The sequence below is a fragment of the Lissotriton vulgaris genome, chromosome 2_1 (assembly GCF_964263255.1).
Source record: "Lissotriton vulgaris chromosome 2_1, aLisVul1.2, whole genome shotgun sequence".
Lineage (NCBI taxonomy): Eukaryota > Metazoa > Chordata > Amphibia > Caudata > Salamandridae > Lissotriton > Lissotriton vulgaris.
In genome coordinates this window covers 551,552,017-551,578,917 of record NC_141687.1, presented here as the reverse complement: position 1 = coordinate 551,578,917, position 26,901 = coordinate 551,552,017, and the positions used below count along the sequence as shown (strand labels likewise).

The following is a 26,901-nucleotide window of genomic DNA, read 5'->3' as shown; positions in this document are numbered from 1 at the left end:
GAGGGTGGCTGCCCACTTCAAGGAATGATCACAACTCGTGTCAAGATAAACACTTAAAGCCATTAAATTTACTTGAGCCCAACCATTAGGTGGCTATGGCACAAAACAGATAGGCGTAATTTATTTATGTATTACCAAGGAACAATAAGGTCACATCACCAAATAATAAAAATCTCAAGGCCGACTGAGATGGAGTACAGGTTGGATACATCAACTGGGTTTGTCCTGGTCAAAGAATTTTACCTTCTGACTTAGACTTTTAAACCCCATCAAACTATAGGAGTTTACTCTAAGTCCCCCAGGACTTAAGGGGATGGCGCTTAGAGAGTCTCAGGGTATTAGGCAGGAACCAACAGCAAAGTCCAGTCCAAGAACAGTTGCGGCTAGAAAGCTGAGCACTGTAGGAAAAAAAGCCTCTTGCAGCTTGCGATGTCCACGGAGCCACATAAGAGGTCAGCCAACTCGCCCTTGGAGTCCACGTATTTGTCCTGTGTACAGGGAGAAGCAAGTCCAGTCCTCCAGGGCTCATCTCAGGTCACAAACAGTAGGTCCAGTCTAATTCTGTTCTTCTGCAGGTCCAGAAGTGTTCTAAAGTGGAGAATTGGAGGTGCCACGTTTATGCCTGGTACCAGCTAGTGGGTTGCGTGACTCCTGGGCACTCTAACTAATGGGTTATAGGAGATGCTCGAAATCCCTTCTTCAACCGTTATTGCTTTCCCCAAAGCACCAGCTTGGGGTTCCACTAATGTTCCAAGGAATACATTCCCCAAGAAGAACTCCCAAATGCCTCTCCTGGACTTGTTGTCTTTGTAAAGAGTTGAATAGAAAATGTGAACATTCTGACCAATGTCTTTGATTGATACTGTGTGCCTGCTTCTGTTTGGATTGATGTGATATGGCTCTTCGGTACCTACACCGCAGTTTGCAGGCGAAGAGACTGCCATTCCTGTTGCGCCCCGTGATATTTCTATTTGACTCAGAGGAGCACATATTCAGCCCTATCTGTGTCCAGTGCCCGAAGCTGGCTTCCACCGCATGTAAGGTGCACCACACTTATTTGGCCCCAGTCCCCACCTACCCAGCCAGACCTCTGACATTTGTCTTGTTTCTTTCCCACCGCTGCTTTTGCTCTTTAATTGATTTCCCGTTGAGACCTAGCTGTTTGGCTGATGCCCGGTGGAGCTACCTGATAGCTAAAGAGGAGGTGGACTGTGGACTTCCCCCATCGGTCGTCACCTACCCAGCCGGATTTTGGGCGGACCCTCCTTCGTCTAACTCCTACCCCTTTACCCCACCCCCATACCCTTTTAAACTCCAGTTTTTTTGTCTGCTACACTCTTGAAATGTTTTTCTAGTAACTGATGTAACGTGTAACTGAAGTAATGTTATAATATCTGAGGAACGTTATGTAAAGCGCTCTGATACCTCCGGGTCTAGCCAGCGCTATATAAAACTTTTTTAATTCGCTTTTGCAGGATTGTAAGAATATCTTTGGGGATAGGTGGTAAGATGGACACCACTTTATCCCATAATGTGTACAAGTAACTTCCCAGGATGCAGCTGGTGTTGACCGACCAAAGGATAAAACTGGTAGAGGAAAACATAATTTTAGCAAATGTTTCCATGTATTTAGATTCTCTATAAGGCGGGGTAGTCAGAAACAAATTCAGATTAATTCTGCTAGTGGACACCTGCACCACCAAGCCTTTTGGAGTGGGGTGTTGTAAGATCGGTTGGATACCCCGGCTAGGTCTATGTCTCCTTGCTACCTGACTATTGATGGTGGTGGGCAGGGGTGAGGGGGAGACCCAGGTTTTGCCCAAGTGCCTTTCAGCCCATCAGAGAAAGCCTTGTTAATGAGAAAAAGAGGTTCTTGACTTGTCTGTTCTGGATTTAGGACCTCAGTCAGGACATTTGCTTAGACTTCTGTAGTGGGTAAGCTAAGGTCTAAAACGTCTGTCAATCTCCAAATTACTGTTGTGAAAAAAGCAGACTCATCTGTTGTCTTTACAGGATTAGGGGAGGAAGGCAAATGTCTGGAGAGGTGTGAAGGGAACAAGCGTCTTGTAAGTCCTGGAAGCGATGGTTATTATCTTCAAGGTCATCGTCATAATATTGCTGAGATGTTTCAGGGTTTGAATGTGAATATTGGTGTTCTGTTTGTTATCTCATAGTGGGGCATGAATGAGTCTCAGAGTCTGACAAAACTATCAACTCTACATTTAACGTTGGAGCTGGCATCAAAGCTCGGACTGGTGACACCGGTCATAGTGCAGACAGCAGCGTCAGATGTTGAACTAGGGCAGGAGTCAGCGGAGAAGAGGTCGAGGAAGGGACCCATTTTGAATCAAAGTGGTGAAGGTGGTGTCGGGGATGGATCGGTTGGTGCTAATCGGACTGGCAGCCACCTCAAATTCTTAGGGCATTAAGATGCTCCAGAGGGATTCGGATGGGTACCCCAATCTATTCCATGGTCAAGCTCTTGGAGCTGTTGTGGCATTGCCGATGGCTTGGAAAATCAGGGCAAAATGGGAGCATGTTTGGAATCAGTTGTGTTTGGACCTCTTATATATATATATATTTTTTTTTTACTTACCTAAGCTTTGTGATTTCGATAACGAATAATCGCGAGACTTGCCGCGGGAGAGAGTACAGCCGTGCCTTTTGGCCTCAACCAGGTAACTTCTTTAAAAGTTCAGTGACAGCAAGATTGGCTTTATGGTCGCAGACAGACTTTCAGTTTATTTTCACACAGTAATTGCATGACGCCGAGTCATGTTTGGAGCCAAGACACCAGAGAAAGACATTGTGTTTGTCTATCACTGACATCTGATGATGGCAGTTTCTTCATGGTTTAAAACTTGTAGTTTTAGGAGGCAACATTCTAGCACAGTGAAAGAATTTTTGCGGGAAAAGATATCTTTCAAAAATTACAGAAGAGATGGAGCTTCCAATCTGCATCAGAAGGCGTGGAAAGAAAGGAACTGACGTTTGGGTGTGGAGGTGGTGCATATATAGAGGCCCTGATGTCACATACGGCGTGGGACTGACCTGATGCAGAGCTACTGGCGATTGAGGGAATTGCTAATGGAAAAAATTCATTGTTATAATACACTTCTTAGTTTAGTGTTATAATACAAGTGACCATAAATAATGCGATGCACTTCTTACTTAAAGGCGGTTTTTACTATCTTCCGAACATGTACACCTTTGCTCCCAAATGAGACAAAAAGTAATTTGTATTAAAGTTTTTTTAAGCATATTGGATAAACGCATGGCAGCTAGGGTTAAATTACTGCAATGTTGGATTCTTCGGTTGAATACCTTGTCAAAGCCTCCACGCTGTACAGGAGGGCTTGCAGAGAAGTGGCGAGGGCAGCTGTGGCTGCAATTTCCTCACGGGCAGCTGATGCTGTCTCCACCTGGGACGTCTGTGTCTTCAACTTTTGTAGGTAGCAGGGGACCATGGCTTCCAACACCATCAGCATCTGAAGACTGATCAATGGCAATGATTAGACAGAATTGTGATGACCACATGAGGCTCACAAAGTGATTTTAAGTGAAAACTGCAACTTTTAAATAATAAAGTAATCATACAATATTCCACATTGAAGGCAATGAAATCTAAAATTGGAGTACATTAGTAATATAGTTAGTCTTTAAACCTTTGGTGATTATGCAGTGCAGATGACAAAAGAGCACAAAGTAGTTCGTACTATTTCTGGCCTCGGACTAAAGTATTGGGAAAAAAGCTGGGCTACATGGACTTATTGTGCTAATAAGCCATAAGGAACCACTGAACATTTTAGTCAATCAAGATCTAAACAAAACAATGTTTGGTTACCTTCGACATTGTCAGGAATGGGATTTCTGGTTGGCTAAGGCTTGCGTCAAAGCCAGGCAGAAACCACCACTCTAGTCAGGGCAAGGGAGTTACATGCCAAAGATAACCCCTGCTCACCCCCTTGGTAGCTTGGCACGAGCAGTCAGGCTTATTTCGGCGGTCATGTGAAAAGCATTTGCACACGCACACAGTAACAACATGCCTGGAACACCACTAAAGGAACTCCACACAAGGTTCTATCAAAAATAGCCTTTATATTCTCATAACACATTAGAATAGTAAACACATAATATACATGGTGCCGCCTGGCACTAGGTCATATCTACGAGGGATTATATACACCTGACAGGGCCCACTGGACCACTGCCAGAACCATCACAGAGTGAACTTAGTAAAAATAAAACATATCACATAAGCATACAACCCCTAATCACTGGTAACCTCTGTACTCAGCATCAGCCTGTAATATAAACCACATTATGCACAGTATCACATTAGGCGCGAATTACATTCTGTGCCAACCTCACCAGCATAAACACATTATGCAATCATCTCATAAGTCTAAACGCATTAGACCCTAACCTCCTAGGTATAACTCCCATTAGGAAATAATCTCAGTGGAACACAATCACATTACGCACATAATCTCGTCCCAAAACACATTTAGCGTAATGAATCACAGTAAAGCATCACATTTCCGAATATCTCAAATCTCACTGTCCCCCTGGCCAACTGGCCTTCTCTAAGGCATTCAAATGCCCTGTGTCCAGAATGTCAGGGCTGCTGCCTATGCAGCGGAATCCATGTGCACCATTGCGAGTACCTAAACATGGCAGCTGACGGAACTTGCCGTGCAGCTGGGAAAGTATGATGCCAAGGAGTGCATCTCACTCCTAACTCAAAACATGCCCCCCAAAGAACTGTGGCCTAAACGTTGCAGCTGGCAGTAAGTGCTGCACAGCTGTGAAGAAGGAAGGCCTGGCACCTCTGTCCCACTACTGTCCCCCTTAGGGACTCCTGAATCCATTATGCAAAACGGTGCAGCTGCCCACGCTGGTGCAGCACAGCTGTGACTCAAACAAATCGGCCCTGGCACAACTGTGCCCTAGAGGGCCTCGCTGGGGCTCTCAAAATACTATGGCCCCAATGTTGCAGCTGCCCACTGACCGCTGGGGCAGCTGGGAACAAACACAGGACCTGGGCCACTCGGGCCCTTGAAATTATATATGGCCATGGTGGAGCGGCCCGCCAAGGGGGGACCAATCAGGCACTAACCATGTGCACTAGTAGCCCCCACTGGGACCTCGCATCGGCACCTCTGTGCCATCACGTTGGAGCGGCCTGCTGCTAAAAGGGGATGGTCAGGATCTGTGCCTCACACCAAGAGCCGTTACTTACCGACTCTCTGGTTCCCGACGACAGGGGGCAGTCTCGACTCCCTCGCTCTGAGCCCGCGTCACTTCTCTTCACCCGGGCCCCCTCCTGGAACCCAGGCTCGCATTGGTAAAACCAGCACTACGCAGGGCTTCTCTTCCTCACAGGAGTCCCGCGAAGTCCTCAGCGTCCTCACTAGACCTCCTCCTTCCGGGCATACCATGGGCGCGGGGCTTCCCTCGGGGAAGCGGAAATCCTGCCCCACGTCAGGGAGCTTCGTCTGACTCCCGGTTCGAACCGGGTTGCGGCGGTGACTTCTCCTCAGTGCTGCAGTGCGGGTGGGCACCCGCCTTCTCAACAAAGCGACTAGTGGGGTAGGCACCAGTGAAAGGAAGCCATAAGGCGGGGTGGGCACCTGCTTAATTTTAGATCAAGCGCAGAACCGCAGGGTGGGTACCCGCTCTTCAAGCAAAGGAAATAGGTGGGGTGGGCACCGGTAATCTCGGCATCGATGGGGGGGGATCTCCATGTCTGGGTACCTTCAAAACAAGCTGAAGCTCAGCGATCCAGTGGAAAGCAGAAGTGCTCCTTTAGAAAAAGTCCATGAGAGGTTCAGGGGCATCTGATCTAAACAACTACCGGCCTATAACCAGCATCCCCACTTTGGTGAAACTATTGGAGAAATGTGTACAAATTCAATTATGCAATCACATTGAGAATTATAACCTCTTAGACAGTCACCAATCGGGCTCCCTCCAAGGACACAGCACAGAATCTGCACTCACACATATTATGGATGACATACTAAAAATGCTTGACCGCAATGAATCATGCCTTTTGATACTTCTTGATCTGTCCTCCGCCTTCGATACGGTCAAGCATGACAACCTTCTGTCCCTAGAATGAAGGATGGGCCTCTCGGGCACTGTGTTGCAATAGTTCTCCTCCTTCTTGAATAACAGAACTCAAAGAATCAAGATAAAGAATTCGCTGTTTCAACCTTCATGGTCACCCTTGGTGTGCCGCAGGGACCTGCCCATTCTTTTCAACCTCCTAATGGAGCCTTTGGCGAACGCACTGAAATCAGCGAACATTCTGTATCCCCTTACGGTGATGACACCCAGCTGTATCTAAAAATCACCTCCCCAGAAGACTTCATTGCCCTAAACACTATTCTACTGAACACACAAAGCTGGCTCACTATCAACCACCTTATGCTAAATACCAAAAAAACTGAATTCATTCTCATCTCGCCACTGAACCACACACCAAAGCTAGACCTATGGCTAAAACACTTAACCTCCTTTGACTGTGTCCCCCTCATCAATGCTCAGCAAAGTCCCTAGGAGTATATTAGCGAAACTCAAACCCTTCTTCCCACAGGCTGATCTAAAAAGGGCAGAACAAGTCCTAGGCCTACCAAGATTAGACTACGGTAGCACCACCCTCTGTGGTCTCCCTAAATACAAGCTGGCTCAGCTGAGAACAGCATTGAATGCTGCTGCTAGACTGGTATCAGGAACCAAAATAAATAGTCACTTCTCTCCAACCTTGAAAGCCCTGAATTGGTTGCCCTACGAGGCAAGAATACACCTTAAAGTGGCCTGAATGACACACAAAGCAATTCACAACAATACACCCAGTTACTTGTCTCTAAAGGTGGAAAGGTCTGGAGGCTGTAGACGACTTTGAAGTGCGAGCACCTTCCTTTTGAAACCTCAATCCTTCCATAAGAAGAGAACCGGTTGTAGAGATTTCTCAGGGATGGCACCAAAGATTTGGAACTCCTTACCTCCATTAGTGCGTGGAATCACTTCCCTTACCACATTAAAAAAAGAAGTAAAAATACTACTAATGAACAAATTCATGCCCTAAGTTTTACATTCTAGGATGTCACAGAGTCATCTTTATGATCCGAATACCATTGCCTATCTCAGGTGGAATGGATGAGTCGATTTTATGTAAGAATAATATCATAGCCTTTATTGTTCAATAACTGTTTGTAGTGTAAAGTTTAGCTGGTGGTTGGTCCCTATTGGTGTTATCTATACACATTATATCCATTGTGATTTGATTGAGATTATAATGTTTATGTTTGCTAGCACAATCACCTATTGTTCATTAACTGTCTTTTGTACTACGTCCTGCTGTTTCACGGTCCTCTCTGTTCGTTATTCCTATATTTTATACTTCTTTTTTACGAATCTGACACTTTTTAATGTACGTATAACACCTTATCCATTTATGTTCTTATACTGTAAAGCGCTCTGATACCCTTGTGGGTCACGTTCGCGCTATATAAAACTTTATAAAAAAATAAATAGCTGGGCCCAGGAAAGCCAGCACACAGGGCTCTCCATCAGGGAGGCAGACCCCATGGCAGTTCCTCCTGGGCCCTAGCTGCAGCAAGCCCCCCTCTGTCAGGAACAGCACACCAGAACAGGACTGAACATTTTTATGGGGTCACAGCCCCTATATTTATATTACCATTTCCCTTTGTGTCACAGCACAGGGCTTGGGGATACCAGTCAGAACTGGTTGAGGGGGATTTGGAGCCCTTTGTTTTGCCCAGCTCCTCTCCCCTTTGTCAGACACACCACAGGGGGCGGAGCCAGCATTGTACAGCCTGGGCACAGTCCTATTCAGAGTCAGGGGATTTCTCCTCCTACCCCTCTCAGCCCAGGTGTCCCATTCAGCCTAGCTGACTCACCCTGCCCTTCCGGAGCCACCCACACCTCTCAGCTTCAGTCAATCACAAACCAGACATGCAATTCACATCAGGCAGGCAGACACACAGCACACAGAAATGCCAACTTCTAAAAGTGGTATTTCTCCACCAGTCACCATAAATCTGCGCACACCATTGTGCAGCATTTATCCTCACGAGTTCATACATACTAAACTCGACCCTGCACTCCTCTCACACCAGGAATTACCATGGACACACATATCCCACATGCATTCCTATGGGATGGCAGGCCAATCTCAACACATGCACTCAGAGAGCGCACGCACTTTACACTGGCCAAAGGGCCCAGGGGCATAACATCACTACCACCATGTCGGAGCTTAAGACAAAAAGTTCAGGGGTTAACCTGCTGGAGGAGAGTATGATCTGATTACTATGGTTACCCCCACTTTTTACAGGTGGTTCACTGTTTTTCAACTTTAGTCTGGCTGCAGCCCTACTATCCAGCACCCCAGCCTAGCTGCTTCCTCTCTAAATTGATTGCAAGTACTATAGGTACACTCCAGAATGGTTACTGGGTTACCCTTGTGAGTCCCTAGTATATGGTATCTTAGGTACCAAGGGCATAGATACACCAGAGGCATACCAGGGGCTGAAGCATGTATTATGCCACCCCTGGGAAGCCTTCCAAAATGGCACCACAGGTCTGCTACTGCAGCCTGGGTAAGGTGGTGTTTGCACCCCCTACTAAGATATAGGCTACCTATATCTACCTTTAATGACAGACACATATAAACCTATAAGTCACTCCTATGGCAGGCCATAACAATCCTGAAGGCAGAGTGCTTGGTTTTGTGTGAGAGGGTGTCCATGCATGAACAGGACCCCTCTGCAGCTTTCGGTATCTATCCTCTGAGGCTGTTCTGTGATACAGCCATACCATATACTCTTGAGTGCATTATAACTTCGCAGTAAATGCTAACTTTGGAATGGCTACATCAAAACATGTCTTGTTTGGTGTCAAACACTTTGGAATCCTACCCCCCACCAGTCCTGGTGGCAGGGGTAGATTTCCGCCCTTCTATAGGGAGAAGACATGTACACACTTACCTGACCGGTAATAGTTTAGAAGAGCCCCAGCATCAAACAATGCAGCCACAGACATGAGTCTGAACTCCTGCTACTGGACGAAACTCCGGCAGGGGAGGCCTGGACAATAGGTTTCCTGTCACAGGGAGGTGTAACCACCTCCCCAGACAGGCTTCAGTGTATTGGGGCTGGGTGGGTGCATTCAGTGAATGCTTTTCAGACAGTGCTGGGGCACACTTGGTGTCCCTATGCATACCCCAGTTCAAACCTGTTGCAGGGGCACTCAGCCCCTGCCCTGGCGCGAAACTGGACAAAAGATAAGGGGTAGAACCACAGCCACCCTGGGTCCTCCCATAGATGGGACCCTAGAGTAAGTCCAACCCCTAAACTTAGTATAGGTATAGGAACCCAGTCCTTAGGACTTTAGATTACCCTGGACGAAACTCTGCAAAATATATCTTGAAAATTCGACATTCGATTTTGATTAGAAGATGGAAGAATCTCCCTTGAGGTCAAGGAGTGAGACCTCTGTTCAAACAGGCAGCAAAGAAGCATCTTGAAGGTCTGCATTTCCAAGACTCCCGCCGGATCCCGAAGGATTTGTGACACAGGAAACAGACTTCCAGACATCTCCGAGGCCGACACGAGATCCCAGCAAAGCTGAGACCCGCAGCCATCACGAGAGACGTGGGGCCGGAACTCCTGGACACTGTGCACATTTGCTAGTGCACCTACTTCCCGAGCTTTCCCAAAGTTGTGCATTGGGCTAATCGTAGTCAAAGGCCTGAGCACCAATTGCACCCAAGATTGTGGGCCTACACTCCACAAGTGTTCCGTGGACCCGCTTCTAGCATTTCTGCTCGAGGCCTCTTCGCGATCCCTGGTCAACCGACTGGTGGGTCCCCACGAAGTTAACTCTTTTGTTTCTTGGGCTTCCCTGGTTGCTCCAGACGTGCCCTGACTCCCCTCCAAAGGGTACCTTGCTGGTCTGCTCCGAAGACAATATTTGCATTATGCGTGGGTCGCTGTTGCCAAGGCTTGTTGGGTCCAATCCGGATACAGACACTGCAGCACTCGACATCCGATGTGGGACAGCTCGAATCCAGCATCTGGTTGTCGTCGACGCCTCCTGGTCCTGGTGGCTGAAGAGTCAAGCTTCACCTTTGAGAAGTGTGGCTCACTGGTTAGAAGCGGCAGACCCTGAAGCAGAGGTCAGGCCCAGGACCAGGGTTCAATTCCCGACGCGGCAGGGTCTTGGGCTCAATGTCCGTGGACTCGATAATTCTAGCCTCGGTGCCTACTCTAATCATGGGTCCCACTCTGCAACTCTGGGCAATAGCTTGCTTAATCTCCACAACGGCCCCAAAAGCGCTGGGATGCCTGGCTTCACCTTGGGGGTGCCCAGGAGGGGGCATCTCACAGGGAAAGCCAGGAAGGGTTCCACAGTGGTATACAGTACCAGGATGCCCCGAGATGGGGCGGCAGTGCGCTTTACAAGTATACACACATTTACATTTACCTTCTGCACCTGAAATCACCAGACATCGGTGGGCATCTTCTTATCACCTTCCTGGTCACTGGCAAGTGACCCAGACTCTGTCCCTCCGCTTTCAGGTTCTTCAGATCTCCGATCCACCCTTGGATCCATCCGGACACTTTCCACTTGGTCGCCTGCAGCACTTTTCTGCAGCTCGCCATAAAAACGACAATGAAACCTGACACGAAAAGAGACCTATGCACCGGCTTCCATGGATGAGGTAACACGAGTACTTTGGTGCTCCTGTGGGTCTTGACTCTCGAACTATCTAGTTCTCAAAGGGGTTTGCTCCAAGTCCACTTCTAAGTGTCCCTAATCTTTAAAATTCGAATCGCAACTTTCTCCATAGAAGTCAATGGTGATTTGCGGCTGTCTTTAGACACTGCACGCGTCCCCCGTGGGTCTCCTGCGTCACTACCATGGGTGGTTCCTGGTTGCCCCAGCAGTTCTACAGGCCCTAGGCCTTGTCTTTATGTCTGTCGTGGTTCTTATACCACTTACTTAGTATATGGTTTGTGACGCTCCTAGGGCTAAACGTATACTGTGCTAATTTACTGTGTGCTAAATAAGTTTACTCTATGTACTTTTGCCTCTAGCCTCATAAAGAGACTAGAGGGACGTGTTTAGATTAAATACATATATATTATATATATGTACCTGGTGTAGTTCTCCTTTCATTTGGCCATTCACAAGATTATAGACTGGTAAAACAAGCTGCTTTACATGTCTTCAAGACTTAGCCTGAAGGCTGCTCTCCACAGTTGTCACTAGGATAGCTTCTATATAGGTTGTCTTTAAAACTACTATCAATACGGGTCGTTTGGACTGGTGCAAGGTGTCCACTAGAATAGTGGACAGCATATGCCAGACCAACTTCTCACACCTGCCAAAAAGGGCCAAGTCCAACACAACCCCCTTCCAGCCAAAAAAGCAGAACAGACCAATCACCACTGTGATGGGCTTCCCTGCTTGGGGCGATAGAACACGGACGCGGGCCCGCACTGCAGGGACACCGTCTGGTTCTACGCCACTCTGAACCCATGTGGGTCTCTGAAAAAAGAACTCTCAGGCCCAACTAGGCTACCCCACTGGTACTCCCTAGTTGTCCACGGCCAGGACCAGGCCCTAGGCCATCCAGATACCACTGGTCCTTGCCATTCCACAGAATAGGGGGCAGTATCCCCTGGCACACAATAGCCATTCTCCACTCTCCCTCTCAGTGTAGTTCCAAACTGCCACTGATCTTTCAACCTAGGGTCCGAACCCTCAGGCAGACCAGAGGTCAAGGGCTTAGCGTCTCCTCACCCTACCTTTACTTCTAGGGTTACGCACCCTCCAGGGGAAGCACCTACCAGAACACAACTCTACCACCAGTTCAGGACCTCTCTCCATCTACTGGTCTACCACCTGGGATCCACATTCACCGGAATCACCGGGGTCAGAGGCGAGGACTCCCTCCCTCTGCACCCCTTCCAGAGTTCTGCACCCTCCCACTGTAGAGCAGGGTCCCTTCACTTAAGATGGGCCCTACCTACTCTCAGGGTAGTACTACCACACTCAGGCAGGGACCCTAAAGACCCCTGCTAGGCCTGCACCACCCCTTCTGGGAAACCCAGGGTCCCTTTCCTATAAGATGGGCCCCACCTGTGTTCGCAGGGGTGCTTCTAGAAGGCAAACTGGCTAGGACACTGCTTACAGCCGCCCTGCTGTCCAGGTCAGGAAACACCTGCTCCCGGCTCCCCAACCTAGGGATGCTACCCTTTGGTCAGATGCCTGGCGAACCAGGACTTCACAGGGAGCACGCATGCCCCTCTAGAGGAAAACAGATAACTAATGTGTGATGTGACAGTCTGCCTGGTGCAGATCTCACAATCTCCTGTCCATCTGACAGTGCGTGCAGATCCTCAGCAGAGAAGTGGCGTCACCATGGCCAATCATTGGCGACTCAGCCCTTCTGGCTGGCCCCTGGCCCACTGGTTCCCACTAGGGACTCTTTCCCCCTCTAACCCCTCACATCAGAACTGCTGGATCTCTGCTTATAGACCCTCCACGTTCTCCAGACACTAGGAGATCCTCCTGAAATGGTCCATCAGTACAGCCTAGGCTCCCAACCTGGTGTTCCCCTCTGGAACCATCCAGGTCCTGAGACGGGGTTTCGGGCACCTTGAGACACGCAGTCCCACACTCCTTCTCCTCTGAGACAGAATGTGAGTCCCTACACCCCTCCCACTACACCAGGACCTAGCTGGACTGGAAGACACCTCAGCCACTTCCGATCCTCTAACACGGGGAAACCCCCGACACAGAACAGTCCAACAGGACTGACCACGGGTCCGATGTAGGTCACCAAATACCGGTCGGTAACGGCCGAATTCGGACGTTACTGACCGGTATTTGGTGATTGAGATGTAGGGGCCATTATTTTATAGAATCAGTAAATTTACCATCAGTAACTTTTTCGATTCTGTAAAATACCGAATCGGTAATTTTACCGATTCGGTAAATCCCAGATGTAGGTAGCACTGTTTACAGTGCTACAGGCCTTCAGAATTCGGTATTTTATCACCCAATACAATTGGGTGGTAAAATCCCGAATTCAGGTGTACATGCACATCTGTGCATGTACATCTGTGCCATTTGACACACAGACATGCCCTTAGGGCATGTATGTGTGCCACATGGCACACAAGCCTGGAATTGGGGTGCTACAGGGTGTCAAAGTTGCACCCCGTTCACCCTTGCAGGATTTAGTATTTACCGATTCGGTAAATACGGAATCGGTATTTCCCATTGATTCCTATGGGCTTCAAGGCCCATAGGAATCAATAGGAAATACCGATTCGGGATTTATCGAATCGGTAAATACCAAATCTTACAGATTCGGTAATTCTAAAATAAGAATTACCTACATCTGCCCCCTTCCTATTTACCTACTCTTAAATACCGAATCGGTATTTAAGAGTAGGTAAATAGGAATTACCTACATCGGGCCCTAGTTTCATTTCCTGGTGCTCCCTCTAAGAACCATCCAGTACCGGAGACTGAGGTTGAGGCACAGAACACGGCCCAGTCTCACACCTTCCTCGTAGGACATGATGTGAGGCCTTGCAACCTCCTCACTATAACGGCACCTAGTCCTCTGAACCATCTCCACCACGTCGGTTGGGAGACACCTGCACCATTCCTCTAGGGTCACTCCCCCATGCAAGCTCCTTATTCCCAGAACTCACACCCAATCGTCCAGGGCAACACACCACTCATCCACAGATGCCCCCCCCTAGACTGGTGAGACAGTTCCTTACTACCCCTGCAAAATGTCCAGGAAGGAATCATTAATAATATACTTTCAAAGTTGTCTGTGTCACATGCGTGAACACTTAATTAATTATAGTGACCATAGGGCTTCATAAGCAACACTCAAAGTTGTATCAAAAATAGGTTATTTTTTAATTGTCAGTGCATAGATAGCTTATTTTTGACATTAAAAGTCTGGCAACAAAAATACTACCAAAACAGATATAATAGGTGATATGGTAGTAAACAAACACCTTCCGCATATAATGTGGATACACTAAAAGAACCACATATAGGTAAATTAAAGACAATGGAATTCACAAATTATATTTAAGTGAATTTTACAGTATGTTGCATAAAAGGCGTTAAGCGTCGACGTTTCGGTCCTCGTTGGTCACAACGATCCGTAGGACCATCTAAAAGACAGAAGAGTTGCACAGAGGTATCTAATATAAACATAACAACATAGGCATAAATGAAACCCTAAGGTACAAGGAGATGAATACTCAGCTCAGCACAAAAAGACAATAAAGTGACAATAAAGTGATGGGGGCTTGACCAGCTGCATGCAAAACACCAACTGAATTTTTTCCCGATCAGCGCTCATCATGACCATCTCTCCGATCAGCGCTCAGCTAAGTAATCTGTAACTCAATTTCCTTTGCTAATTGTGTTTTCCATTCTTTACATCCTTTCCCAGGGTGTGCCATTGTTGCCACCACCCCCCTCCCGAGACCCATGGGGTGTGGATCTTTTAAATAACAAGTGAGAATCTCTCTATTTCTTTTTTTTTTAAAACGTGTGATTAGAGCTAACCTTGTTTCAAATCACCATCAGCCCTGCATTTGGGCACATTGATCGCTGAAGCACGCGTGATGTGATAGTATCTATCCTGTCAGCCGGCGATCATGTTTCTTTCCTCATTGCATGCCCCGAGACTGCCTGGCTCCCAGGACAGCATTTCAGGCACTAAGATAACATTATTTTTCACCATGGGCACGCATATTGACTAGCCCAAGCACAGTGTACTGAGATCAGTGTTTGCAAAATACGTTCCAGTCAAATAATGTTAATATTATTCTAGTTGTCTTCTTTGTGTGTTTGTCATTTCCTTTCAGACCACAGGTTCCTCATATTTCAAAGGAACCCTCACTTTTTCTGGTTTGTTCTGTTTGCACTTAATTTTACATTCAACTTTTTAACTTTCACGTCCTCTGGAATGGGTGGGCCTTAGCGCGCCCACACCACCGAGGTACACAGTTACATGGTCCTGATGAAAGCCCAGTAATATCCATACACATAAGGGCAGAAACATGTCGACCCCACTCTAAGTGGAAAATACCCAACACATTAGTTGGTAAATTTCCCGACACATATATTTTAAATAATGCCTGGCTAGCCACAGAATAAAGTTTTTTGTCTGGTACAGCTTGTTGGCATTTTTTAACTCACTTATTTTTCACACTATTGTCACGAAAAACCAGCTCCGCAGTAATCTGGCGTTACAGCACACCAGGGAGGCATTTGGCTTCTCCTGGTGGGCCCGATGATGAAGCATGTTACCACCCAGGGTGGTGAGTGAGCCAAGGTGGTGAGTGAGGGCTTCTCAAGAAATCCCTAAGTGACTCTCTTACAGGTTGATTTCATATATTCTTCTCACTTTGAAACTCAGCACATTCACAATGTATCCAACCCCTTCTCTGACAACATCAGGAAGTGGTTGAGATACATTGATGATATTTTTATGGTTTTGCATGGTACAGAAATTGAACTACAGGATTTTCATGTTTGGCTAAACATCAGAAGTCAACATTTGAAATTCACCCTTGAATATAATACCCAGGAGATGAATTTCCTTGACATCTATATTAAAAACGATGTCTCAAATCACCTATATACAAGCCTATACACCAAACCCACTTCTCGAAATACCCTGTTGAATTATCAAAGTCATCACCCTCAGGCCCTAAAGGACGGGTTACCTTTTGGTCAATTTCTGCGCTTGTGCAGAAATTGTACTCTCAAAACAGACTACTTTTGTGAGGCTAAGAAATTAAAAGAAAAAAAGGGGTTATCCATCCAAGCTCTTGAAAAGATCAATGAAAAAGGCTTAGTATAATCATAGGGAAGACCTGTTGAGAGTCAAAGACCGCCCCAAAAAAGAAAATCTGATCTGTGTGTCGACCTTTGGAACAAACACTAATGCTGGCAAGAAAATTATACTCAAACATTGGAATCTTTTGTTGTCCATTCCTGAGTTTGCTCAGAAGCCACTCTTTGCCTTCAAAAGAGGTACCAATTTACAGGACCGTCTTGTATAGTGCATGCGTATGACAACAAAAAAGACCACAATATAGTGGATAATATGAGACAACTTATTCCTATAATGGGACACTTCAGGTGCAGTAACTGCCAGGCATGTCACACTACGGAAACAGTCAAAACATGTACAATTAATGATGTCAATATAACACTCAGGTCGTTTTCAAATTGCAATACTACTAATGTGGTTTACTGCATAAAATGTCAGTGCAATTTGCACTATATCGGCAAAACCATTCAGCCTATAAAAAAGAGGATACTACAACACCAATCGCGCATTAGATGTAAAACCGAAAATGCACCCCTTGTAGAACATTACATCAGATCAGGACACACATTCAATCAAATGATTTTGTGGGTCATCGACGTAATTAAACCGACAAAACAACAACAAAATGTCGATCGGATTCTAACCCTTAGGGAAGGCAAATACATCTGCAATGCAAACACAATAGAAAGGGGCTTAAACAGTGCAACCGAATGGCATTCCTTAGCTTGCTTGTAATAAGACATCAGTATGTACATATTTCAAGTTCCTGACCTTTAGCTGTAATTTGGTGTAATATCAGATGGTAGTCACTGGGCATCATTTAACTTATTCAGAAAATGATATAAACAGTTATACATTATAAGCTCTTAATCATTATCTAAAGACTGTTATATAGATTGACAATGGAACAATTGAATAATGTATACACATATTGTAACTGGATTATGTAATGCATATTGATTTCTATCGATGAATACTGTTAGATATCTGTGAACTGATTGCAATCAATGCAGATACATTAGTCAATGAATTGCATTTCGGATATATGTATTAATAAATTCATCGGTTCAAATGTTTAGTACTCTAAAGGTAGCACCACCGACAGGCTGTCGGTCACCCATGAATACATGTTGTATGTGACTAATATTGGCAAGCAATACACTGCTGTGACATTCTCAAAAAGAGCGATATATTTCTGTGTGTCCAGTAGAATTCCTATTACCATAATGGAATGTGGCATAAATAAACACACAAGGCAAAGGTAATTGATTTGCTTAGCTTTATTACGCTATAAGTGATGCTGTCCTTAATTGCTAAAATGAAGTTTTTTGCAAATGCTATGATGATGCAAACCATCACGCGGGCAATTAATTAAGTATTATTAAATTGCTTTCGTATCCCCAGTCGCTTGAGATACGTGAACAGTGTGTTTGGCTCTTCATGTACGAGTCGTCAAACGTCGCGAGACCAATAAAGTTGGCAGTTGAAGCAACTGCTATTTAATTTACATTGTGTCATGACTCCGCAGCGAATTTGGACTCAAGAATTATGTTAACAGAATCATACCTATGCCGAACATTAGGGTTAGTTTAATGTTACACCTACACACTAAATGACAATGTGGTCGTCGCTTTGTTGAATTACATCGGAGATTAACCTCGATTGACCAACTTTTAATATGAATGCAGTCAAACGTTTGCATGGGCAAGTAATTAGCCCAATTTGAATCTAGTAATATTCGAGTTTCTTAATGCATGTACATTCCAAGATGGCTGCCGAATTATTCATAACTCGGTATAGAGGTCCGATTTGAGAACAATGTCAGTCCCATTTCGATCTCCAAACATAGGGCTTTAAACCACGGCTGAGAGTTTTCCTTGGTCTCTGCCCTGCACTCAACTCATGCTGTTGTGACGATCCTCTGAGCACTTTGAGCCAGGTGAGAGACTCTACCCATATTTAGGCTAGAGTCAATAGGACATTTATTCGACTATGCTGATTATATTGTGAGACAGACTCCTGATGGACTTCTGTTGTTTCTTTATTCACAGATCTGCCGTCTTCTTTAAACAAATAAACAATTAGTGTAAGACGCCCGCGACGCTCCTTGTGCAGTAGGTATTTACCTCATTAAGTAGATTGCTAACTTTATCGCCTCTTGACTGAAATGTGTGTTGTCTGAGATATTGCATTTCCTTTTGGGACATTAATGACCGTTTTTTTAAAATCACCAATAAATACCCGCATTTTAGCCAGAGTCAACGGAATATTTAGTCGATCATGCCGATTATATTATGAGATAGACTACTAATGGGCTTCTGTTGCTCCTTTATTCACAGATCTGTCATCTTCTTTAAACAAATTAACAAATAGCAGAAGACGCTCTGTGACTTTCTTTGCGCAGTAGGTATTGACCTGATTAAGTAGATTGTTAACTTTATCGCCTCGTTACTGAAATGAACGCTGACTGAGATATTGCAATTTCTTTTAGGACATTATTGACCGCCTTTTAAAACCACCAATAAATATCCGGGAAGGCAGCCACACTCATATTCGACAGGTACATTTATAAACCTGCATGATTGAGACATTAGGCTAGTCAATGCTTAATGATGGAATCCATCACTGGTTCAACAACACCAGTTTTTTAAGTTTGTTCTCTTTTATAAGATTAGTCAAACATATAGTTGTGCAGCTAAATAAATGCAGCCACATCACTTGTCAATGTGCTAATCTCATTTTTATTTTTATGCATAGGTCAGCACATAACATTGGGCCCGATTCACAGAATGAACTTACTACTTTTGGCATTCACAGAATGCACTTACTACTTTTGGTATTCACAGAATGAACGTACTCATTTCGGTATTCACAGAAGTTAGGACTACTAACTTTAGGACTCCTAAATGCCTTCTGTGAATACCGAAAGTCTTAAAATTAAGATTTTTCTCAATTTAGTAGCAGTAAAGTTAGGACTCCTAACTTTAGGATGCCTAAATGCCTTCTGTGAATACCGAAAGTCTTAAAATTAGGATTTTTCTCTATTTAGTAGTAGTAAAGTTAGGACTACTAACTTTAGGATGCCTAAATGCCTTCTGTGAATACCGAAAGTCCTAAAATTAGGATTTTTCTCAATTTAGTAGTAGTAAAGTTAGGACTCCTAACTTTAGGATGCCTAAAATGCCTTCTGTGAATACCGAAAGTCTTAAAATTCGGATTTTTCTCTGTTTAGTAGTAGTAAAGTTAGGACTACTAACTTTACTACTATTAAATTGAGAAAAATCGTAATTTTAAGACTTTCGGTATTCACAGAAGGCATTTAGGCATCCTAAAGTTAGTAGTCCTAACTTTACTACTAATAAATTAAGAAAAATTCTAATTTTAATACTTTCGGTATTCACAGAAGGCATTTAGGCGTCCTAAAGTTAGTAGTAATAACTTTACTACTACTAAATAGAGAAAAATCCTAATTTTAAGACTTTCGGTATTCACAGAAGGCATTTAGGAGTCCTAAAGTTAGTAGTCCTAACTTCTGTGAATACCGAAATGAGTAAGTTCATTCTGTGAATACCAAAAGTAGTTAGTGCATTCTGTGAATGCCAAAAGTAGTAAGTTCATTCTGTGAATCGGGCCCATAGTCCTGATTGGTTAAAACGTCTATATACCGCTTTGCTGTTTAGATTCTTTTTTCAATGAAGGTATATAACTGTGCGGTTTTGGCCACCACAATGTTAAGGTTAATAATTAAAAAACACTAAGCCTTACCAATCTCAAAGGGATCTCACCTGACGCTATATGTTAGTTTTACATATGATGCGCAGTTAGTAGCACACTATGTTGATGGCTATAATAAACCTTTTAGGTGATAAAGCTCCTAAAATGGAAATGCTACAGCAAATCACGAGCCAATATTCGAGTAAGTTAAAAGATGTTTTTCGTGTGTTTTTCAGTTTTCTATTTATTGAACACGATAAAGACTGGATTGCTGCAATATCTATGCTACTCTCGTTCCAAAATTTTAAGGTACATATATGAATATAATATGGCTGTTTCGTTAAAACACCTTTTGTATAGCCATGCATAATGTTAAAAGATCAGGCCATGTTAAAAGCCATTGCCTGAAATGGCACATTCATTATGTTATGCAATTATGTACAGGTAATGAATCTATGTTGACCTTTCAAGGTCTAAACGAAATTTCAATGCAAAATTTGTGAAACTAAAGCGTATATTAAGTCATGTATAATCACAGTTATTAAATTACTGTTGGGTTCTACAGAGAGCTAGGGTGTTATATGTCTAGATTATTGAAGTCCCATTTTTTGAGATAAGAGAATGTTTTTAATAATAACTCTGTTATTTTTAGGGTTCTCAAGATATGATTTTCATGTCCTGAAGATGGTCTCAACAACTCAAGAATAGAGACCGAAACGTTGACATACTCTTTTTCTAACCGATTAGTAAATCAATTGTAAATAGGTAGAAAAGCTTTCACAATTGTTATAAAGGGGTTTTCCTTGACTGACATACATGAAATGTACTTCTTATAACATTGTTATCTATTTTGTTCCCTTTTAATTTCATTTGAAGTATTAAATACAAATTTTTCATATACACCCTCTTTTGCTCTCATTCTCATTTAGATCACCTATCGTGGCTTATTAATATTGATCAAATATTTGTTGTTGCAGTTTTGCACTATCGGTACCAAGTGTGTAAGGCCACTAATTGTTGTTTGAAATTTTGCTAAAAATCCAATAGTATTAAAATCCCTTGAAGGTATTTTCACCCTAACATACCTGCGCCTGTGGGTGGCACAATCAGTGTTGCAAGCCCACCAGCAGCATTTGGTTTACAAGCCCTGGGCACACTCAGTGCACTGTACTAGGGTCTGACAAGTGATCCAAATCAGCCAATCATGGAGTCACTAATCCATACATTAATTTACAATAGAAAGCACTTGCACTATGGCACTGGACAGCATTGGCACAGTGCCCAAAGCATCTAACACCTGCAAAAACACATGAGGCAGCATCAAAAATTGAAGGGAGACCCACGCCAAGGTGCCAGGTCTAACAGACATCATATTAGTTAGTATGTTTTGCGTTATAAATCAAATGTAAATGGAAACCATCGCCAGTTTTGTCAGACACTTCACCAACTCAGTAAATTATACAGCCCCTTCAATGATAATCTTAACGTCTTGTTCACGGCTCCATAAAATTATGAATATGACCCCACAAGTTTGTGTTTATACTAGCTCTAATCTCCAAATACCATGACATCTACATTATGTAACTCTTAGTTGGTTTCACGTTAAACTGATGAAAATTAAATAGTGATGTTGCTTACATTGAGTTAAGAATACTGAAACACTGACATTCAGACGTTAATGCCAATAGGTCTGGCTTTAGAAAGAGAAAAACTGGGCTGCAGCAGCTATGGATTCACCTGAGAAATTTCACACGGCTTCTACCACACACAAGCTTGTGTCTCCTTCCACCCAGGCACCATTTGTTACCATTTCCTTGCAAAGCTTCACAATACCAGTCGTCTGTGATGTAAATCCAGACTTGTTGGCACAAAACCAGGCCACATAAACTTTTTTTTCCACGCAGCATCTCCTTTCTCTGTAAAGCATGGAGTGTCCAACAGAGGCCCTCAAGCCCAGTTTAAGCCATGCTTTCAAAATAACCACCAATCATGTAAATTATTTGAATTGGAATTGATTCTATGTAAATTTGTCTTATGTGTATATCCTGAAAATCAAGAATGGTTCATACCCTCCCAGACTATGTTGGACACCTGTGCTGCAACTTAATTTTTAATTACTAATTTTATCACCAAAGTGTGCTGTGTTCTCTGCTTGCCTGCTACATTCTAACTACTAACCTCCCCAACCACAAGGAATATACAATGGAGCTTAATTACAACAAGGATTATTAATTATCATTTAATTGAAAGTTGTAATTTTAATTCAAAAGGCTAGACCACTAAACATCCTCTGTCATTTGGGAAAATGTATCTTCTACGGAGGTGGGGAACCTTCCACTCGGAACCAATCATGATAATCCGATGGAAGCATTTCCAAAGTTAAAAAAGTGACTCACTCAAGTAAATGAATGAATCACAAACATTTTTTTATAAAAGTGAATCGAGGCGCTAATTTGGGCTAGGCTTCTAGACCAGCTTGGGAGGTGGAAGTGGCCAGAAAGATGCCGAGAATGAAGGCTTAGTTAAGTCGTAAAGGACACAGAGACATAAAGCACACAGAAAGTGAGTGAGATTTAAGGAGTTGGGAGTATTGAAGGAAAATCGGACACAGGGGTAGGGTGGGAGCACACCCAAATAGAGCCTTGGCCAGGAGGAGAGAGGGAAAGTTCAAGAGGATGTAATCAAAATCATGCAGAAACACTCACAAAGTTAACAAAAAAGTGTAAGACACTTAAAGAACAAGTTACTTACCTTCAGTAACAATATATCTGTGAGAAACATACGTTAGTTATAGATTCCTTACCTTAGAATTACCCCCAGGCGTCAGACTTGATCCAGAAAGCTTTTTTGTCAGCAGTCCCCTGAGCATCGGAAGGTGGCGTTGGTCGACACCACATTTGTCATCGCATCGTGGTTGCAGGGATGACGTCATGGTAGCTACATAGACGCCATCCTTGCGTGCTGACGTCAGTTCTGTGCACAATTGTCCATGCCAGAAGTGCAGAGCCATGCAAGACACTGACCACTGGTGCACAAAACTAGGGCCCGGAAAGGAAGTCCTTAACCCGAGAAGTCAGTTTGCAGAATGGAGAGGATGGGTGGGGCGGTAAGGAATCTATAACTAACCTATGTTTCTTATAGATATATCGATACCACAGATAAGTAACTTGTTCATCTGAAAGAAACATTTAGTTATAGAATAGATACCCTAGCAATACCAATCCCGGAGGTGGGTCTGCGTACTAAGTTCAAACCAGAAAGTACTGGAGAACAGAACGGCCAAAGAAGCAGTCTCTCCAGACTTGGCAGTCCAGGCAGAAGTGTTTGGTGAACGTGTGCAGAGATGCACATGTAGCTGCCTGACAGATGTCATTTAGGGGGACTCCTCATCCCAAAGCAGTGGTAGCTGCTGTCGCCCTGGTGGACTGGGCACGCAGTCCCACAGGAGGCTCCTTCTTAGCCAGACAATAGCAGGCTTTGATGCCCAAATGACCCATCTGGAGATGGTCTGTTTGTGCACAGCCCGACCTTTTTTAGCACCCACGTAACCAACAAAGAGCTGGTCGTCCACCCGGAATTGCTTTGTACGATCGAGGTAGAAGGAAAGCGCATGTTTTGGATCCAGACGGTGGAGCCTCTCTTACTCATTTGAAGGATGCGGAGGTGGAAAGAAGGTGGGCAAAGTGATGGTTTGGCCAATGTGGACAACCACCTTGGGAAGAAAGGAAGGTCTAGTTCTAAGGACAACCTTGTCCGGATGGATAGCCAGAAAGGGAGGCTCACTCACTCTGTGTTAAGAGGTGATGGCCACCAGAAAAGCAGTTTTCAAAGTGAGAGGCCTGAGAGGACAGTTATGTAGCGGCTCAAAGGGAGTGCACATAAGACAGGTAAGAAACAAGTTCAAGTCTCACTGGAGCATTACGAAGGGAACAGGAGGAAAAACATGAGTAATGCCTTCAAGGAATCTATTTACAACAGGGGACTTGAAAAGAGAAGGCTGATGAGGAAGCCTAAGGAAGGCTAAGATGGCAAAGAGGTAGCCTTTTAGAGCTCCCAGAGCAGAGCCCTGCTGGGCCAAAGAAAGGAGGAACAAGAGAACCTCAGAAGGTGGGGCAGAAAGGGAATCCACAGCCTTTGCTGTGCATCATGCCACAAATTTGTTCAATCTGCAGGCATATACCGTTTTAGTGGAAGGACGCCTGGCTGCCAAGATAACATTGCAGACTTCGGGAGGCAGGTCAAATGACGTCAACTGCCGCTTAATCTCCATGCAAGGAGGTTGAGACTGGACAGGTTTGCGTGGAGGATCGTCCCCTGCTAATGCGATAGAAGATCCTCCCGAAGAGGCAGTCGGATTGGAGAATTGATGGCCATGTTGAGCAGCCCGGGATACCAGACTCTTTGTGCCCAATCTGGAGACACAAGAATGGCTTGGGCCTGGTTGTGCTTGATCTTCTTCTGCACTCTCTGCAGAAGTGGTATAGGTAGAAAGGCATATAGAAGAGCGCAACTCCACATGTGATGAAAAGCGCTGCATAACAAGTGCCGCCTTGGAAATTCCAACATGCAGAACTGCTGACATTTCGCGTTCTCTTCGGCGGCGAATAGATCTAACCAAAGATCTCCCCACTGCTGAAAGAGACCTTGCACCACCTCCGAGTGAAGACTCCATTTGTGATTCATCATGCACCTGCGGCTAAGTTTGTCCGCCCTGGCGTTCAGGGATCCTACCAGGTGTTGAACCACCAGAGCTATGCCCTGATTTTCCAGCCATGTCCAGAGTCGGAGAGCCTCCTGACATAGGGTCCTCGACCCCATCCCACCTTGTTTGAACCACATGGCAATGGTCTTGTCAGTGAACACCTGCACCACTCTTCCCCGAACAGAGGGAAGGAATGCTTTGAGAGCAAGATGAATCATCCAAAGCTCCAGAAGGTTGATGTGGAGCCCGGACTCCGCCGGAGACCAGAGGCCTCTGATGTCCGCCTCCCCCATGTGGCTGCCCCATCCCAGAAGTGATGCATAGGTCACCACTGTGAACTCTGGTTAAAGAAGGTAGAGGAATCTGCTGTCGACCCAATCCTGGTTCGTAAGCCACCTCTGCAATTGGTGTGCAGTGCCCTCTGAAATCTGGACGCAATCAGACAGATTCCCATGATGATGTGCCCAATGGAACTGCAGGTCCCACTGCAGAGCCTGCATATGCAATCTGGCATGGTCCACCAGCAGGATGCAGGAGGCCATCGAACCGGGCAGCCTCAGGGTCATCCTGACCAAAACCCGGGATAGTGGCTGAAAGATTGGAATCATAGCCCGAATATCCCACACTTGATCTTCGGGAGGATAAACCCGAAACGGTGTCGTGTCCAGAACCGCTCCGATGAAGAGGAGCTTCTGAGAAGGGGTCAGGTGTGACTTTGGCACATTGATGGAGAACCCCAGCTAAAGCAGGAGGTCGGCCATAGTCTGGAGGTGGGAGACAAAAGCCTGGGGCGAGCCTGTCTTCAACAGCCTATCATCAAGATAGGAGAAGACTGGAACTCCTGATCTGCGCAGATGAGCTGCGATCACCGCCATAACTTTCGTGAACACCCGAGGGGCGCTGGTAAGGCCAGAGGGGAGCACGGTAAACTGAAAGTGCTCGTGGACTACCGTGAACCGCAGGTAACGCCGGTGGGCCAGCAGGGCGGGAATGTGAAAGTAAACGTCCTGTAAGTGCTACGCTACCATCCAGTCTCCAGGGTCAAGGTCAGACAAGACCTGAGCGAGCGTCAACATTTTGAACTTCTCCTTCCAGTGGAAACGGTTGACGTTCCTGAGATCCAAGATAGGACGTAAGCCTTTGTCCTTCTTGGGCACCCGAAAGTAGCAGGTATAGCAACCACGACCTACTTCTGGTAAAGGAACAAGTTCAATGGCTCCCTTCGGCCAAGAGTGATGAAAGTTCCTGTTGGAGAAGGGCCAGATGATCCACCGACATGCGATGGTACTGAGGATGGAGGGGTAGTCTCGAAGGGGAGGGAGTAGCCCCTTCGGACTATCCGCAAAACCCCCATGTGATGGTGCGCCAGTGGTGGAGGTGATGGCAAATCCTGTCACCCACTGGCGTTTTGTGGCCCTGAAAGGTCGGCCTAGGAGGGTTTGGAGGCTGCTGCAGACTGGCCCACCCGCTAGCCCCAGAACCACGGTGCTGGTTCCCACATCCCCGGCCACATAGAGGCTGAACAGTTTGCACCGGCCTGTGGCTCTGGGCGGGATGTGGTGGGGCACCCCTTCCGTAACCAGAAAAGGGTCACAAGGCAGACTGCGCAGGGTGGGTGGTGGAGAGGCCCAAGGACCTGGCCTTAATCTGAGAGTCCTTAAAGCACTACAGCGTGTTGTCTGCCTTGTCCCCAAAAAGGCAACGGCCATCAAAGGGCATGTCCATAAGAGTGGATTTGACATCCCCAGAAAAAAACAGTCAACCTCAACCAGGCGTAGCGTTGAAGTGCTACTGACCTGGAAATCGTCCAGTGCAAAACCAGTTGATGGACATCGTCCAGCCCAGTGAATTAGCGGTATCCAGCCCACAGCGAATGGTAAACTTCGCTGCGTCTCTTCCATCGGTAACTGCTCGAGAGAGTACGGCCCGGGCCTCCTCCGGGAACTGAGGCAGGACTTGCGCAACCATGTCCCACACAGAGAGGGTATAATGGCCCAACAGACATGCAGTGTTTACAGACCGTAGTCCCAAGCTGGAGGAAAAAGACATCTTCTTTCCAAGATGATTCAGCTTTTTAGATTCCCTGTCCGGTGGAGCGGTAGGGAATGCGCCCTTAAAGGTGGAGGCTTGGACCACCAAGCTCTCAGGAGTGGGGTATTGAGAGAGGAAAGTCGGGTCGCCCAGAGCTGGGCGGTGGTGTCGAGCAATCACCCTATCCACAGGAGCCCCTGTGTTGGGACTGGACCAGGTGCCCAAATAATGTCCATCAGGGCTTCATTAAATGGCAGCAGGGGCTCCGAAGAGCTCGCCGCCAGTTGAAGCACCTCTGTCAGGAGGCTAGTCCTGACTGCCACAGTAGGTAGCTTGAGATGGAGAGCCTTGGCCGCCCTGCACTACACCACTGCATATGACACTCCCTCCTCCGTTGCCACGGTAGGAGGAGACAACATGCCAAAGTTTGGTGAGGTATCCAGACCACTGGCTTTCCCCAGTTCCTCTCTCCAGTCTTGTACATAAACTAACTGGTCGGTCAATGGGTCCTATACTCCTCCCAGTCCTCCTCACC

The 26,901-nt window shown here is 45.5% G+C and overlaps 1 protein-coding gene across 1 annotated transcript in view; it reads right to left on the bottom strand.

Moving 5' to 3' along the window:
- Positions 1-26,901, bottom strand: part of UNC80 (unc-80 subunit of NALCN channel complex) — a 2,521,865-nt gene that overhangs the window by 685,865 nt on the left and 1,809,099 nt on the right. The window contains exon 48 of the mRNA XM_086955549.1: positions 3,325-3,495. Within this exon, the coding sequence (XP_086811675.1) occupies positions 3,325-3,495 (171 nt within the window). The remainder of the gene's footprint in view (positions 1-3,324; positions 3,496-26,901) is intronic.